The 17,300-nt window shown below is 41.3% G+C and overlaps 1 protein-coding gene across 1 annotated transcript in view; it reads left to right on the top strand.

Annotated features, from left to right (window-relative positions):
• Positions 1-9,067: 9,067 nt before the first annotated feature.
• TUSC3 (tumor suppressor candidate 3) overlaps positions 9,068-17,300 on the top strand; it is a 106,393-nt gene continuing 98,160 nt past the window's right edge. The window contains exon 1 of the mRNA XM_036299950.1: positions 9,068-9,408. Coding sequence (XP_036155843.1) covers positions 9,271-9,408 — 138 coding nt within the window. The 5' untranslated portion in view covers positions 9,068-9,270. The remainder of the gene's footprint in view (positions 9,409-17,300) is intronic.

Here is a 17,300-nt window from a genome sequence, read left to right as displayed (position 1 = left end):
ACATGTTCAAGGTCTCATGCTGGCCATGGATGGGAGGTTAATTTTACGCTGAACTGAGCTCTGATTGATGTTTCATTGTGATTGTTCAGCATTTGGGTTATTTTGTTTTGTTTATTCACTTAGGAATAAGTTATCTTGACATTTTTAGTCCCATGATCAGATATGTAATGCTTCTTGGTGAACTATTTTCTTGCCTTGCAGTATTTACTTCCAAGATCTGCTTTTCTTTCTTTTCTTAATGTGTTTTTATTGATTTCAGAGTGGAAGGGAGAGAGAGAGAGAGAGATAGAAACATCAACGATGAGAAAGAATCATTAATTGGCTGCCTCCTGCATGCCCGCCACTGGGGATGGGGCCCACAACCTAGGCATGTGTCCCGACCAGGAATCAAACCATGTCCTCCTGGTTCATAGGTCGATGCTCAACTACTGAGCTATGCAGGCCAGGCCATAATCTTCTTTTCTAGTCTAAGTGAGGAACAGTCTGTAAGGAGGGGACAGAAATAGATTTGGAAAGTCCCCGCTTAAGCCAGTGCTGAGGAAGGAGGAATCCAGGTGTCCTCACACGGTGTTCTTTGGGTAAAAAAATGCTTTCGGTCACCATTTCCAAATGAGTTTTCCTTCATTCTTGTGAGAAATGATTTATTGAGCTTCATCTGCCTAGAGTCAGGGGGTTTGTCTGGGGTCTGATCAAGGCAAATTCCAGAGACATAAGTTTGCACAAGTACCAGCCTCACAGACTGCTGCAGTTCTGGAACTTCTCAGTCTAAAACTGTACCTCTTTCAGGTCCAAACCCTGTGTCCTTCATGTTTTATAAGCCAGTCAGAGAAGGACAAGTACCATATGATTTCACTCACATGTGAAATTTAATGAACAAAATGAACTAATAAGCAAAATAGAGACAGACTCATAGAGAGCAGGCTGACAGCTCTCGGAGGTGTGTTGAGGGGGCGGGGGAGGGTAGAGGGATTGAGCAAAAAAGAAAAAGAGAAAAAACTCATGGACATGGACAGCAATGTAATGATTTCTGGGTGGGGGGAGGGCAGAGGTGAAGGAGGTAGAGGAAGGTATTGGGAGAATAAATGGTGATGAACAGATAGACATGACTTGGGGTGGTGAACACACAATACGGTGTACAAATGATGTGTTGTAGAATTGTGCACCTGTAACCTGTATAATTTTTTTAACCAGTGTCACCCCAATAAATTCAATAAAGAGAAAAAAATAAATATAATACTTACTTACCCTTTGACTGGTGACATTTCCTGGAGACAATTTGAAATTGCAGTGACTACTGGGCGAGCTTTTGACATTAGCAAGATGTTTACTTGATTGCTCCTTTGGAACAAAATGGGAAGAAACTCTCATGAGGAGATGGTCTTGTCTACAACAGAGATATTATTTTATTTCATTAGAAGACCCCTCTTCCATTTCATTTCTATACTTCTGGGTTCAAAAACCCTGGCTTTTAAATTTTATGGCTAGATAAAATTGTCAATGACTCTCTCTTTTTTGTGTGTATATATATGTCAAAATGGGTTTTCCTACATCTAAACTTTGTCTCCTCTTCTTGCAGATAGGAGCCAATAAGCCCTTTACAACAAATAATTTAATTTTTGTCTGAAGTTGACTTCTCATTTCATATTTTTCTATTTCTGTTCCTCTCCTCTTTTCCTAGTGCTTGAATTTTGCAGAGTAGAGAAAAATATTTTGTTGGTATGTGTGCATTCTTGGAATATCTAGTGTAGACAAACATTATATTCATTGAAGCATTATTTACAATAGCCATGATATGGAAGTGACCTAAGTGGATAAATAAGTTATGATCCATACATACAGTGTAATAGTACTCAGCCATAAAAGAGAATGAAATTTTACATCCTCAACAATAAGAATAGACCTAGAGAATATTATGCTAAGTGAAATAAGCCAGACAGAGGAAGGCAAATATCATATGAATTCACTTATATGTAAAAACTAAAAAACAATAAATAAATGAACATTCAAAACAGAAAAAAAAAATCATAGATACAGAGAAGAAACTGATAGTTGCCAAATGGAAGGGAGGAGGGAGGTAGAGAGCTGGGTGAAAAAGGTGAAGGGCATAAGAATTGCAAATTGGTAGTTAAAAATTAATCACCAGGATGTAAAATGCAGCGTAGGGAATATAGTTAATTATCTATCTATATAAAGGCCTAAGCGACCATCGCAACTGAATGGATGACCAAACAGGCTGCATGGGGCGACCAGGCTGGCAGGGGGGTTAGTGAGGGGTGACCAAACGACCAAGCAGCAGGCTGTGTGGGGTGACCAGGCTGGCAAGGGGGGCAGTTGGGGGCAACCAGGCCAGTGGGGGCAGGGGGCAGTTAGGGGCGATCAGGCTGGCAGGCAGAGGCAGTTAGGGGTGATCAGGCTGGTGGGGGGGGCAGTTAGGGGCAATCAGGCAGGCAGGCAGGTGAGCGGTTAGGAGCCACAGGTCCAGGATTGTGAGAGGGATGTCTGACTGCCAGTTTAGGCCTGGGATTGGGTCTAAACCTGCAGTTGGACATCCCCCGAGGGGTCCTGGATTGGAGAGGGTGCAGGCTGGGCTGAGGGGATTCCCCCGCCCCGTGCATGAATTTTGTGCACCAGGCCTTTAGTATTGTAATAACTATGTATGGTGCCAGCTGGGTACTGGAAATATTCCAGTGAATACTGTGTAAAGCGTATGATTTGCAAATCAGAGAACAGAGCCCTCCATATCATCCAAGGACAGGCTTCCACATGGGGTCATGGGAGGGGAGGAAGGAATTTTAAAAGAAATAAACTGCAGACAATGATCATGAAAGAGAAAGACTGCTAGGGAAATGAGGTTATAAGCTCACATTACTCATTTTCTGATTGGTGGAGGCAAATGGACTTTCAATGGTAAGAACGATGGGTAACACTGTTAGGCGTTTATCAAAGTCCTAGTTTCTGGTTGAGCAACTCCATTACAGGGAGTCCTGCTTATTAACCACACAGTGGGTACAGGTTTTCAACCAGTACAATGAGCACAGGAAGGCTGCCTGCTCTGCAGGCGGTTTCAGAGCCCCAAAGGGCAAAGTTAAGCTTTTCAAAACAGCTTCAGGTCTCAGGTTGCAAAAATCCAAATGTTGGGCCTTAGGTTATGATATTGAAATTCTATATAAATCCTCACACCTGTTTCCAATCAACTGGCTTATAGATTGGAGGTTCTAAAGACCCTCTCCTTGGGTTCAATTGATTTGCTAGAGTGGCTCACAGAATTTGGAGAAGTATTTTACCTACTTAATAGATTGCCAATTTATTATAAAAGGATATAACTCAGGAACTGCCAGATGGAAATAATGCACAGGTCAAGGGAAAGGGGTACAGAGCTTCTGTACATTCTCCAAGTGTTCACCAACTCCAAAACTCTCTGAACCCAGTCTTTTAAAGCTTTTATGGAGTCTTCATAACATAGCCATGACTGTTAAATGATTGGCCCTTGGCAATTGATTCAACTTGCTGCCCCCCTTACCTCCCTGGAGGTCAGGGAGGCAGGTAGAAAGTTCCAGAGGTCTAACAGCATGGTTGGTTCTGAAAACCAGCCCAAAACCTCAGGTAGGGGCCTGTTACAATTAGCTCCAAATGACCAGGACTTGATTAAGAACTGACAGCTTTCCAAATGTTTGTCCTTGTTTCCAACTTAGGACCAATTAGAGAAAGCCAAATATGCACCACTAACCAATCACAGAAGACATCTTTCTTGTTAGCCTACTTGCAGCTTCCCCCATGCCAACGGCCTCCACTCAGGGCACACCTGAAGCCCTTCATTTTTCTACTATTAATCTTGTCTACTCCTCTGCCTGCTTTTGTCTCTGCCAAAACTCAGGTGATGGTGGCTGACTCTCTTGCTATAAGCAAGCTCTGAATAATTAGCCTTTGCCTGTTCTCATTTGGTCTTCATTTATTTCCATAAGCCAAAATACATTGGTTTTGTGGCTGGGTCTTTATGGTGTAAAATTCATCCATATTATGTATAGATGTCATTGTTTTATTTTTATTAATATAGAATATTACTGTATCACAAATTATTTATTTTGCCATTAATGGCTGTTTGATCTCATTCCAGTTTTGGATTTTTAGAAATTAGGCTGCTATACAAGTGTGTACATGTCACTTGGTGAATACAGTAAATGTCCATAGGGAATTGCTAGGTCATAGGTAGATACTGCCAAACAGTTTTTCAAGGTGGTTGAACTCAGTTACCCTCCCACCAGCAGTATAGTTTGATAGAATTTTATCCTAATGTAATATTTATATACTAAAGGCCCGGTGCACAAAAATTTGTGCACTCAGAAGGGTCCCTCAGCCTGGCCTGTGCCCTCTCACAGTCTGGGACCCCTCGGGGAATGACCACCTGCTGGCTTAGGTCTGCTCCTCGGGGGATTGGGCCTAAGCTGGCAGTCAGACATCCCTCTGGCAGCCCAGGAGCCCTCAGGGGATGTTCACTTGCCAGCGGGGAGCAGGCCTAGCTGCAGTCGGACATCCTTAGCACTGCTGAGGAGGTGGGAGAGGCTCCCACAACCACCGCTATACTGGCAGCCGTCAGCCTGGCTTGTGGCTGAGCAGAGCTCCCCCGTGGGGGCACACTAACCACCATTTAGAACCTCCTGCATTGAGCGTCTGCCCCCTGGTGGTCAGTATGTGTCATAGTGACCAGTGATTCCTAGTCGCTCTGCTGTTAGGGTCAATTTGCATATTACCCTTTTATTATATAGGATTTCTATGCTTGAAAGTCATTTATTGATTTTTTTTTAGTGCTTGCAAACAATTTTTCCCTGGCAAAAAGGTGTGTAAATTGATATTTGATTTAAACAAACTACTGTGATCATAAGGTTATATGAAAATTTCTTTTGCACTGATTTATCATTGGTTATTTATAAGTACTACCCAATTGATAAAAATAACATATTATGACTTTGAGAAAATATTAATGAGCTAAATTTTATTATGACATTACTTTTAGAAATGATTTAGGTTTTTAAAAATCATTTTATATATCTATGGATCAATATTATTTATTGCTCAAATGAGATAATATTCAGCATCACTTTATTATCATTTTTTATTTTTCTTATATGCTAAGAAACTATTCACAATGAGTAGACAGGAATAGGAGTCTATTATTAAAATATCACTCAATCCTTTGAATTCCTTTTGAGTAATGTGCCAAAAATTACATAGCATTTTATGCCCCAAATGATTTTTAAATTGTCTATAGGACCACAGGATTATGTCCTCCAGTTGGAGGCAAAATATTGAAAACCTCTGATTAGCAAAAAGGTTTTTGCTAAGTAACTAGAATCACTCACTTTTTCAACATCTATGCAAACATGTCCTTTTGGCTGCTGCCCTGGATTGGTATTATTATTTTTATCACTAGTGGGGACAGCACACCTCAGCTCACCACGCAGGCTGGATGGAGAAAAGAGAGAAAAGGCAATTGCCCTAAGAAAGGTGTGGGCAAAGAGAACAAGTCATAGCCTTTGCCTCAGGCACTTTCCTAAATCCACCAATTTCAGGAAAGTACACATGATAGTTGAGATTTTGGAAATTAATTCTGGTAAAACCAATTGTCTATGTAGTTCCTGCTGCACACTCCAGTTTGAAGGCTGCTGTGTTAGAGCAGGAATAAAGGGTTGGATTTGGCTATGAGCCATGATCTATAGTTTAGAGCTCCTTTTGAATCTAGTGAAGAGCGACGGAAAGTCTGTGGACTGAAAATAGTGACTCAATCAGTGCTGTACTTTAGGGAATTAACTCGCCCAATCATTCAACAAATGCACCATTCTGTGTAGTGTGGATTCAAAACTGAAGAAAATAAAGCCCCTGCCTTCCTGTAGTTTACATCCTAATGGGAAAGGACAGGAAAATGAATACAAAAGCATAATGTCAGTGAGTGATGGGAACTATAAAAAACAAAAAACAGGGATGATTCTGGACAGTGTGCATACACAGCCCCTGTCCCATGGAGTGTAATTCCTAATGAGGGAGACTGGGAATAATGAAAGCAACAGCATAATTTCAGGTATAAAAAAATTAAAGGAGTATGTGTATTTTTTTTTTAGAAAGGGTAAAGAGTTTTTTCAAAAAGAGCGAATAGGAGATGACATTTTAGGAAATCTGGGCCTGGACTTGAATAAAATGATCAAGTATGCCATGGGAAATCTAAGTAAAGCGTTTCACCGACTAGAACAGGATAGAGGCAGAATATACTTGACATGCTTGAGGAAAACAAGAAAGCTAGCCTGGCTGGAGTGGTTAGAATGTGCAAGAAAAGTAGGGAATGAAGTTGGAAAGGGAGCCAGTGGCAAAGTAATGTAGGATCCTGAGGGCATGGAAAAGACTTTGCTTTCTATGCTTAAGGACAGAGAAAATACTTTGCACTGATTTATATATTAAAAGTATCATTAGCTGCTCTACCAAGAATAGAATGTAAAGAAGCAGGATTAAGAAGTCTTGGATTAGGCTGGTAGAGAAGGGTAAGATTATAAACAAGGGAAGGAAGAAGACAGACTAATAATGATGTCTGATGTCTTTTTAATGAATGGTGGAGTTACAAAGTGAGTACAGGAGGTCATATTCCTAATGCACTGGAGTTGGAGTAACTTCAAAACCAAATACAGGTGGCAGCATGACTGGAGAGAATGGGGAAAATGGAAGGCATCTCTGAGGCTCCGAAAATTGGTAGTTAGGGGGACGGTGGTACCCTTACTAGTAATTACAATAAAGAGATTAAGACCAGTTTGGAAGAGAAAGGGGCTGATGATACATTTTGATTATGGTAAGTATATATCAATGAAGATGTTTAGCTGATATAGATCATACATTTACTGTTGTCTTCAAATAGAGAAAATTTGAGGCACTTTTAAAGGCCCAAGGAAAAAGCAAGAAGCTATTCTTTGGGCAGTAATAATTATTATGGACAAAAATGCTCACTGACGAGTGGGAAATTAAAAGCCTGGGAGATAGAGAAGAGAGATTTACAGTGGAACCTCAGTTCTCGAACTTAATTCATTCTGGAAGGCTGTTCGAGAAGTGATTTGTTTGAAAACCAAGTCATTTTTACCCAGTAGAAATAATATGAATTGAATTAATCTGTTCCAGACGCCCAAAGATGCCATTTTAAAAGTTCTTATATACTAGTACAGCGCATGTCCAATGTACTGTTTAATCTATAAATAAACACTTCTTTCCTTAAATTTATTGAACCACCCCCTACTACTCTTAAACAAGTCTCTTTCAAGCATTCAGTCCAGAATGTCTTTCAGGTCAGCATGCAACATCTTTGCTTATTTATACCAGATATATCACTGCTTCCAAAATGGCTGTCGCTGACTGCTTTTCCTTTATCCAAATCAAGTTTTTCTACCTCTTCAATTGTCTGTGATCATTGTTTCTTTCACGCCCTTAGCAACATTAGCACCATTGATGGCCTCTTTGTTTTAAAATTATGCTACAAAAGCATTCTCTCCTTTGTTGCCTCAGAGATGCTTTTCGTCCCGCTGAGGTATCAGCTTGAAAGGGTTGTCAGTTTGAAAACCAAGTTTGGTTCCACAGCGGAGATATTTTTCTGTGAACAACTTGGTAGAGAATCGAATTGTTTGAGATGGGAGACGTTTGAGAAAGGAAGTTTGACTGTATTTGTAAATTCCTTTTACAAAGGTGGCATAGCACAGTCTGTAAGAATGGCTATGGGGCTAGGCTGCCAACGTTCAAATTCCTACTCTCCTCTTTTCTAGTTATATGACTTTGAGTTACATCTTCTGACCTTGATTTCTTTACCTGAAAATTGCTATAAGACTTATCTGACGGGGTAGTTGTGGAGCAGGAGTTGCTAATCTAGAGTTCATGAAATTTCAGAGCATCTGGGAACCTTGAATTTTTTTAAAAAACTTTTTTTTCTATTTATCTTTCATAAAAATCTTTTCTTCAATCATGAAGTTAGGCAATAAAACATGGTAGTATTAGAAGTGCTCATGGCTTTGTTTCTTGTAGAAAATGACAGATATTTTCATGTTACAGTACAATGGTAGCAGATAATTCAAAATATCATCATCACTCTTTCAAAATTACTGTTTCTATTAAAATTGCTGTTAGGTATGCTGCTAGATTACACATCTTAATCACAATGTGAACTTTGAATGTTTATACATCGGTTCTCACATCTACATTGCTTTCCAGGATTTCCAAAATACAAATGTTGGTTGACTACCAGTTGGAAGAATTGTTTCAATTTTGATAATGGTGTTTAATGATAATTGATTCCTTTGGAATGCTCTGTATTTAATTTATGCATTTAGAAGTACTATTTTAAGACCGGGTCAGTTGGCTTCCTCAGACTATCAAAATGTGTTCATGATCCAAATGAAAACCTCTTGAGACAGACCAGAGGAATACGGGGTACCTAGGAGGCATTGCAACAGTACTTGGCTCACAGCACACATTCATGAACAGTCTGCTGCCGTTGTTCTTGGAGCCTTAGAGAGCAGGAACTGAATTACGTCCTATTCCCTTCCGCATTGCAAGTGTCTAGTACAGGGCCCTGCAGCTTGGTGCTCCACGAGTGCTTAATGAGCGAATTAGAGGAAGGTGTGCAGCTTGGCCCCTCATTTGGAGGTGCAAGGAAGGGCTGTGAAGTTGGGGGCGGCTCCTGGGCCTCCAGGTGCTCCGGCTTAGGGCAGAGGCGGTTCAGAGGCGCCTCGGTGAGCCACAGCTGTGTCCCTACAAAAGGCATCAGGAGCCCAGCTGGCGCCTTTGCCTAGAGTGGCCAGGTCCCGACTAATTATCCTCAAGGCTCTGCCACGCCATCCGATGGGACGGGTCCGTCTGTGGGTCCAGGTAGGCTGGGCGCCCGGGCCCGGTGGACCCCTAGGACTAGCGTGGGACTCGGTGGCAGGACCGCCCCCGGCGCGGGTCCCGGAGCGAGAGACGCACGCCCCTCGCAGCGCGGGTCTCCATGGAAACGGCGGGGCGCGGGACCCGCCCCCTCGCCACGCCCACTTCCTGCCCCATCCCCGGCGCCCGGGCCCCTCTCCCCGTGAACCGGATGCTCTGTCAGTTTCCTCCTCCGCGTCCTCGGCCGCTGCACGGGTCCCCGGCGAAGCCGCAGGCACCCCGGAGGGCACAGGCGGGAGGCCCCCGGCGGCTGGCGGGGCCGCTGTCGGGCGCCGGTCGGAGCTGGGCGCGCACGGTTACCGAGCGTGGAGGAGACCCCCCGCGGCGATGGGTGCCAGGGGCGCTCCTTCACGCCGCAGGCCGGCGGGGCGGCGGCTGTGGCACCTGCCCACCGGGAGCTTCCCCTTCCTCCTCCTCCTGCTGCTCCTGTGCATCCAGCTCGGGGGAGGACAGAAGAAAAAAGAGGTAGATGGGCTCCCGGGGCCTTCCTCCGCCGGCTCGGGCGGGCGCGCGCGCGCGTTGCTAGGCAACCCAGTCGCCAGGCCTGGGTGATGTTGGCCTTGGGGTGGGCCCCGGGGGCGGGGAGCCTGGGGCCCAGGCCTTTGGGTCCCACCGGCTCCGAGGTGGGGTTGGCCCTGCGCTTTCTCAGGAGAGGAAGCCTTCGTGGACGATGCCCCTCGGCATCTCACGCCTCCCAGACCCCGGGCGCCTTTGACCCCAAATTGGAGAAGGACCTTGAGGCCCCGGCGTCACGCACTTTAGTGTTTGGGACGTGAACACACTCTTTGGGATGTATTTGTGCGTATGCTCCTGCCCCCTTCCTTATCCCCTTCAACAGGCCACAGGGCATCATGAGGATGTATGCTCTTCTGTATTCTTCATTACACATTTTTGTAGCTGTATGTTTGTTTATCTTTTTGTATGTTGAACTCACTGTATAATTGTGAGAGTAACCTCACATTAGTTATGCAAATTTCTTTGTAAAGGTCAGATCACCTGATTTCAGGCTTAGGCCTCTTAATAACTTGGATGAGGGCGAGGGTTGAAGTTAACTGATTTTGTTTATGGTGGAGTCATTTGCAAATTTCAGTCATCCTTCTTTACCTGGGATCTCGCAGGATCAGACAAATATTTACTTTGGAAATGTGAGTAAGGTCTCCAATTGTACATCACTGGAGTAAGAGCATTTTCGTTTATATAATTCAAGATGGTTTTTCCTGGTGAAGTTTTACACGTGGCTCAAAATATAATTCGGGTTTAAAATATTACACAACTTCCTTGATAGCTGGGTAGAGAGAGTGAAAAACAAACAAACAAACAAAAACAAAAAAACAGCCACACACAGAAAATACTTCTGATTCTCTTTCGCTTTACCTGAAACAACTCTGAACTCAATCTTAACTTCTTCCCTTTAATTTCTTTAAAAAATATATTTCATTGATTTTTTACAGAGAAGAAGGGAGAGGGATAGAGAGTTAGAAACATGGATGAGAGAGAAACATCGATCAGCTGCCTCCTGCATACCCCCCTGCATACTGGGGATGTGCCCGCAACCAAGGTACATGCCTTTGACCAGAATTGGACCTGGGACCCTTCAGTCCTCAGGCCAACGCTCTGTCCACTGAGACAAACCAGTTAGGGCTCCCTTTAACTTTTTTATTTTAACATGAAAGTGGTCCCTAAAAAATTCTTGGTGGAGTTCTGGTGAGAGGTTTAGAAAAGAACCGTTGTTAAATTAAAACTGTACTTACATATAAATTAAAGATATGTCTCCTAGCATTTGGTATTTATATACCATGGTTCAAGAGTTTTAGATTTCATAGTCTGTCTTAAGAAAGTAGTATTTTGTGTGTGCGTGTGTGTGTGCGTGTGTGTGGATTACCACAGCAGACGACAATTAAACGATGAGGAAATTCTGTTTTATCTCCTGGAAAGAACACTGTGATCACAGTAATTTTCAGTTGAAAGAAAAACTTTAAAAGAGGCCTAAAACATCTCAGCACCTCCAATTATGCATACTTATATGAAAAATGTTGTGAATCTAACATAGTTATACATTACAATAACATCTCAATTAAAAATATTTTTAAATGAAAAATTAGGGAGAAAATTGTTGAGGATTAAAAATAGTTGTCTTCCACAACTGCTTTTATTTCTTTTAGACAGGAGAGTCTAATACAGACATACCTCATTGTATTGCACTTCACAGATGTTGCATTTTTTACAAATTGAGGGCAAGCCCCTCCACCAGCAAAAAGTTTAGAATGTGCTTTGTTGCAGTAGTCTGGAACCAAACCATCAATATCTCTGAGGTATGCCTGCATTATATGATTGCAGAATGCACCTGTTTTATTTAAGGGAAAAGAAGAGCAACATAACAACTTAAATAGTTAACGTTTTAAGACTCATTGAGCACCCGTATCTCTGGAATCAGTTCAGTTCTCTGTCTGGTACTCAGTTAAAAAACTGATCTCTTCCAATAGTGGAAGAAAAACATTTTTTATTGGAAATGTTGGGAAATGGTTGGTTACCAATGTGGTACTTTTTTGACCATATGTCTGTCTTTGCTGAGTTTAGAACCGCATGCCCAGTGTAAGGTTTGACACCACTGAACCAGAAAGTAAGGCAGTTAGAATTTTATTTACTACATTACGTATTACTGACTTATGTGCCAGAGTGGACTTGGCATGAATGATGTATTCCTTTGTTCTGGGGAAGCCAAATTGAAGTCTGAAGTTGAACCTGGAATCAAGAATGGACCTTAGTCACATCTATTTATTTATTTATTTATTTATTTATTTAATATATTTTTATTGATTTCAGAGAGGAAGGGAGAGACAGAGAGAGATAGAAACATCAATAATGAGAGAGAAAATCATCAATTGGCTGCCTTCTGCATGCCCCACAGGGGGAGAGGTGGGGATAGGGAAGGGGGGATAGTAGTGCACGAAGTCTTATATGCAGATATGACTATCTAAAGTGCTTAGTGCAATGTCTAGAACATGATGATTAATAATTGGTAGCTAATATTATATGTTCCACATTTAAATGAAAGCATTATACATGATGAGGTCCTAAAATGTGATAATATTCTTAAAAATTAATTATTTTGCTAAATACACTGACTTTATAATAATTGTAAATTATATAGTTACTGGAATAAATTGTCTATTATCCTATATAATAAAACCCTAATATGCAAATCAACTGAACAGTGGAACGACTGGTCGCTATGACATGCACTGCCCACCAGGGGACAGACGCTCAATGCGGGAGCTGCCCCCTGGTGGTCAGTGCGCTCCCACGGGGGAGCACCGCTCTTCCAGAAGCCAGTCTCATGGCTGGTGAGTGCAGTGGTGGTTGCAGGAGCCTCTCCCGTCTCTACTGTAGGTGGGCCGTAAGAAGTGAGGGGTCCCAGACTGCGAGAGGGCACAGGACAGGCTGAGGGACCACCTTCCAATGCAAGAAATTTGTGCACCAGGCCTCTAGTTTTATTATAAAACAGTGAGAATTCCAAGCTCTTGCATTGTTTGAGAACTTCCCTGTAGGAGACTTTGCATCGTGAAAGAATTGGTGGCATGTATGGGGTGTGTGTGTGTGTGTGTGTGTGTGTGTGTGTGTGTTTCTTGATGGAGATATTTACATTCATTAAAAAATAATTAGTTTTGTTATATTCTCTAAGAATATAGTCAAGAGAAATAGTTAAGTGAACAGGCAAAGATAATTGACTAGAGATTTTTATAGTCACTTTCCTTAATTATGTTGAATACAGTCATTAAAAACTAATTTTTGAGTCCTTACTCATGTTGTCATATGACTGTGGGAGACTAGCCTCTTAGTGGTATGTCATTTGCTCTTCTGGTATGTCATGGAGTTTCTTTATTTTGATGGTGTTTCTATTTCTTATGTCATTAACACTTATCACCTAATCAACTTCATTTAGAATTGTTTTAATCTGTCATGACCACTTCTGATAATATAAAAAGAGCTCAAATCCTGTAATTATTTCCAGTGGACTTACTGACTTTGCCATCATCAAAAACAGCTATTATAATAATTTATCCTTTTTTTCAAGAAAATGATCAGTTACATGAATTAAGAAAGCATTAAAGTAAGTTTCTGTTTCATCTTTACCCCCCTCCCAAGTTGTGCCTCCTACAGTTCCTAACACTAGCTAAAGCATTTGTATGCATCTATTTGCCAAGCCAAAAATGTGGGCACATTTCACTTAGTCTTAAGCCTTTACTCACTTGTGCCTTTCTTTTCACCACCCGTACCCCCACCTCAGCTAAAGATACCCCCTGCGACTTCTCTGACCAGTGCTGTCTTTGAGGAGTACTGTTTAAATATGGTTGAAATGCCTGTAGGGTGCAATCCAAGTTCTTTGCTTGCCTTTTAGTGCTTTTCCTGAGTGCGCCTTTGTGTAGCTCGCCTATTTCAGATCTCACTACTCATACATGCTTCCCTCCAACCTCACCTCAGGCAGGTTACTACCCCTTCCTCCTGTTTCGGATGGGGATTCCTCCTCAGTGCCCACGTGGCGGGATCTCTGTGCTTCTTTAGAGTCTAGACTAGAGCACTGATGTGAATTTGCGTCCATTGTTAGTGCCGGTGAGACCCTGGGAGTGGGTGGCTGAGGTGGTGGGGACGTGCACTGTGGGAACTGATGGGGACATGGAGCTGAAAGGGTGGATGTAAGATGGTTTATGTGGACTTTACTCAACACTCAGAATAGAATAATGGGATGGTGAAGGGTAGTGTCCAAGAGTTCATTAGATGACAGTGTCTGAACAAGGTTAGATAATGGTATGTTTTTCAGGTATGACTCCTAAAGGAGCGGGAGTTTTTATGGGACGATACAGAAGTAAGAGGGTGCTAACTCTACCCTCATCCCCGGCTGAAAGTTGAGAATGGTTTCCATTTTACTAGCTCTGGGGTCTGACGAAGAGATTAAGGGAGTGAACACTCATTACAGACATGTAATACATGAGGAATTAGTTGTGATTTTGAAAATTTTACATAAGTTTTCCCCTTTGATATGATGACAGTATTGCAGTCTTAAAATGAGAAATTGGTAGCAGTTAATGGTAACCTTCATTTTTTTTTTATATCTTGCTTTCAAGGCCTCAAACCAATTTTCTGATGTTACGACATTTTTATGAATCAGATAAACTTTTTGCCTTTGCAATATTTCATAGATGTATGGAATATTGCTTCTGTTTAAATGATCTTGTAGAAATTTCGTAACATGATATTTTACAAATTGCAGCCTTTGTTTAGCAGTATTAACATTAGCTAAATTTCTTACAGACTGTTTCAGCTGTGGATCATTTTATAAGCTATAAGCCGGTATGAATTTAAATAATTCATAGTTCTCTGATTAAAAATGTATTAATACTGTATGATTCCAGCATATAAATGATCAAAACCATTAACAAAGAGAGGTAATAATAAACTTTTCAGTAAGGTTTCATATCTAAGAAGCAACTGGAAAAACAACAGAAGTAACAATGAGGCAGGAGTCTCTGGCTTCAGAGATTTTAGAAGAGAAAAACTCTTCTAAGCATTTTCTTATAATCAAGGTGTCATTACAGAATTACTGCCTAAAGTTAAAAACTGTAGTGATTTACCAACCACTGTAATCTCATGGATTTCTTCTGAGATGTTATTTGTAGATTGTACATAAAATGTCCTGGTCTAAAATAATCTCATCTCTTAGAGAGTGTGGTATATATAGCTAGCAATAGAACCAATAGAACTGCTTAGCAATTTATCTCTCCGTCACTCTTATATGCTCCTTTTAAGATGAATAATCCATGTGAGCATTTAAGAAATGGGATATAAATACAAAGATGGTTTGTATGTTAGCTTTCTATCAAGGCATCACAAATCGCTGCAAATTTAGTGACTTAAAGTACCCCCCCCCCCCTTTATTTTTTAATCTCCTCTTTTCTATAGGTCAGAAGCATGGCCTAGCTAGGTTATCCATTCAGGGCCTCACAGGCTGAAAGTAAGGTGTGGCTAGGCCAGCCGTGGGCAAACTACGGCCCGCGGGCCGGATCCGGCCTGTTTGAAATGAATAAAACTAAAAAATAAAAAAAGACTGTACCCTTTTATGTAATGATGTTTACTTTGAATTTATATTAGTTCACACAAACACTCCATCCATGCTTTTGTTCCGGCCCTCTGGTCCAGTTTAAGAACCCATTGTGGCCCTCGAGTCAAAAAGTTTACCCACCCCTGGGCTAGGCTGATTCTCATTTGGACCTCTAGGTCCACATCATAGCTCATTCAGGTTGTGGCAGAATTTAGTTTCTGGCAGTCATAGGACCAAGTTTCTTATTTTCTTGCTGGCTATGCTCTCTAGGCTCTTTGACCCACCCTCCATAGGCAGTTTAAAACATGGTGACTTGCTTCCTTCCAGGCCAGCAGGATTGCCTCTCTGACTTTTTTAATTGCTTTGAAAATGCCCATTAAGTTAGGCCCACATGATTAGGTTAGGCCCACCCAATATAATTCCCCTTTTGAATAGCTCAACTGATTAGGGACTTGACATTTGCAGATCTTTGCCATATAAGGTAACATAATTATGGGAGTGCTATTCTGTCATATTCACAATCTTGTCCATGCTCACCAAGAGGGAATTATTTAAGGGTCATTGGGATTATTTTAGAATTCTACCTACTAAAGTGGGTAAGCTCACATTTTTGAGATTTTTCTATATATTTAAATGGTAGTTTACAAAGTTCAACATAAACAGCTATGATAGTGTATAAAGCTTATAATTCTGAAATTGCATAGTACTAAGAAATAGTTATTCACAAAAATAAGTAGTTAGAAATGATAAGAATTATTTTATTATTTTAAAATATGTTTTTATTGATTTCAGACAGAGGAAAGGAGAGGGAGAGAGAGATGGAAACATCAATAATGAGAGAGAATCATCCATTGGCTGCCTCCTGCATGCCTCCTACTGGGGATTGAGCCCACAACCCAGGCAGGTGCCTGGCCAATGTGGCTCAGTGATTGAGCATCAACCCATGAACCAGCTTTTCTCAGGATACCAATTAAACTGATAAAGAAGTTTGGAATAGTAATTATATTTTCTTTTTCACAGGGGAAACTAGCAATTATACATTAAAAAGGAATTAATAATTTTATAGAAATGCTCCCTCCTCCCACCCATTATAGCATAAACCACTACCGTTCTATCAGATATTTACTTGCGGTTTCAAAATAGCAAAATTATTTATTTTGAATAGTAAGTTCAGATGTTTTTTCATTTTTATGGATCTTTGTAAACCTCATAGCAATGAACCCTACATTTCCAAGTTGTGCTCACTAATATTACAGAGAATATTAGGAGTATACCTAAGTTGAGACAACTTTATTATTTTTGAGCTCACATTGCTCTATCGGCTAAAATAAAAAGTGATTTCTTGTCTCCTTTAAAATATTTGTTGTAGCACCTTACCGTCATTCACCTGCCAACAGACTGATAGTATAAAAAGTAAATTATGAAATCCATTGTTCACATTCTCATTACTAAGTCTGAATAGTGTAAGATTTAAATATAATGCCATAGTAAAATTGACACTGTATATGGCATTATTCTATAGTAGTTTGAAAATGCATACATCTTTTTAATAGCCACTTTTGTTAGTGCATGCACAGTGACTCTGGACTTATTTGTCAACAGCTTCTAGAGAGCTACTTCTGTTGCTTTCCGGCTGTGGCTTTAATATTTTTTATCAGACTTTTATTTTTTCTACATTCTTTGATGGTGTGCCAGAGTTGTTTACTACATAAGTTTTTTCTTCATAGACACAAGCTAGACTACACTCCCAGCTTCCTCCACATTCATGTAGGGCCATGTGACCAAGTTCTGGGCAATGGAATGTGACTGGAAGTGATTCGAGACATCTCCAGCCCGGCCCGTAATGATTTGTCTGGTCTTCTGCCACCTGCTCAGAGGACTCCTCTGCATTGACTCATCCCCAGCTCCCCTGCGAGGGTCTGTGCCAGGGTGCCCCTGAGGTTTAGAAGGCAGGAAAGGAGGATAAAGCCACCGCGCTTCAGAAATAGGAGAGGTGGATTCAGGAGATCACTGCATTAGTTTTCTGTGGTTGCTGTAACAGGTTAGCACAGATGTACTGGCTTAAAACCGCACATTGATCTTCCCTTTAGAGATCAAAAGTCCAAAATCAGCCTTCCTGGGCTAAAGTCAAGGCGTCTCCAAGGCTGGTTCCTTGTGGAAGTTCCTTGTCTTTGTCAACTTCGAGAGGCTGCCTCAGTTCTTCCTGATTCCTCACCTGCATCACTCCAGCCTCCTGCTTGCATCCTCACATCTGCTATTG

Source organism: Myotis myotis, unplaced genomic scaffold, assembly GCF_014108235.1.
Source record: "Myotis myotis isolate mMyoMyo1 unplaced genomic scaffold, mMyoMyo1.p scaffold_m19_p_3, whole genome shotgun sequence".
Classification (NCBI taxonomy): Eukaryota; Metazoa; Chordata; class Mammalia; order Chiroptera; family Vespertilionidae; genus Myotis; species Myotis myotis.
The sequence above is the reverse complement of the archived record's forward strand: the minus strand, read 5'-3'. Positions and strand labels throughout refer to the sequence as shown.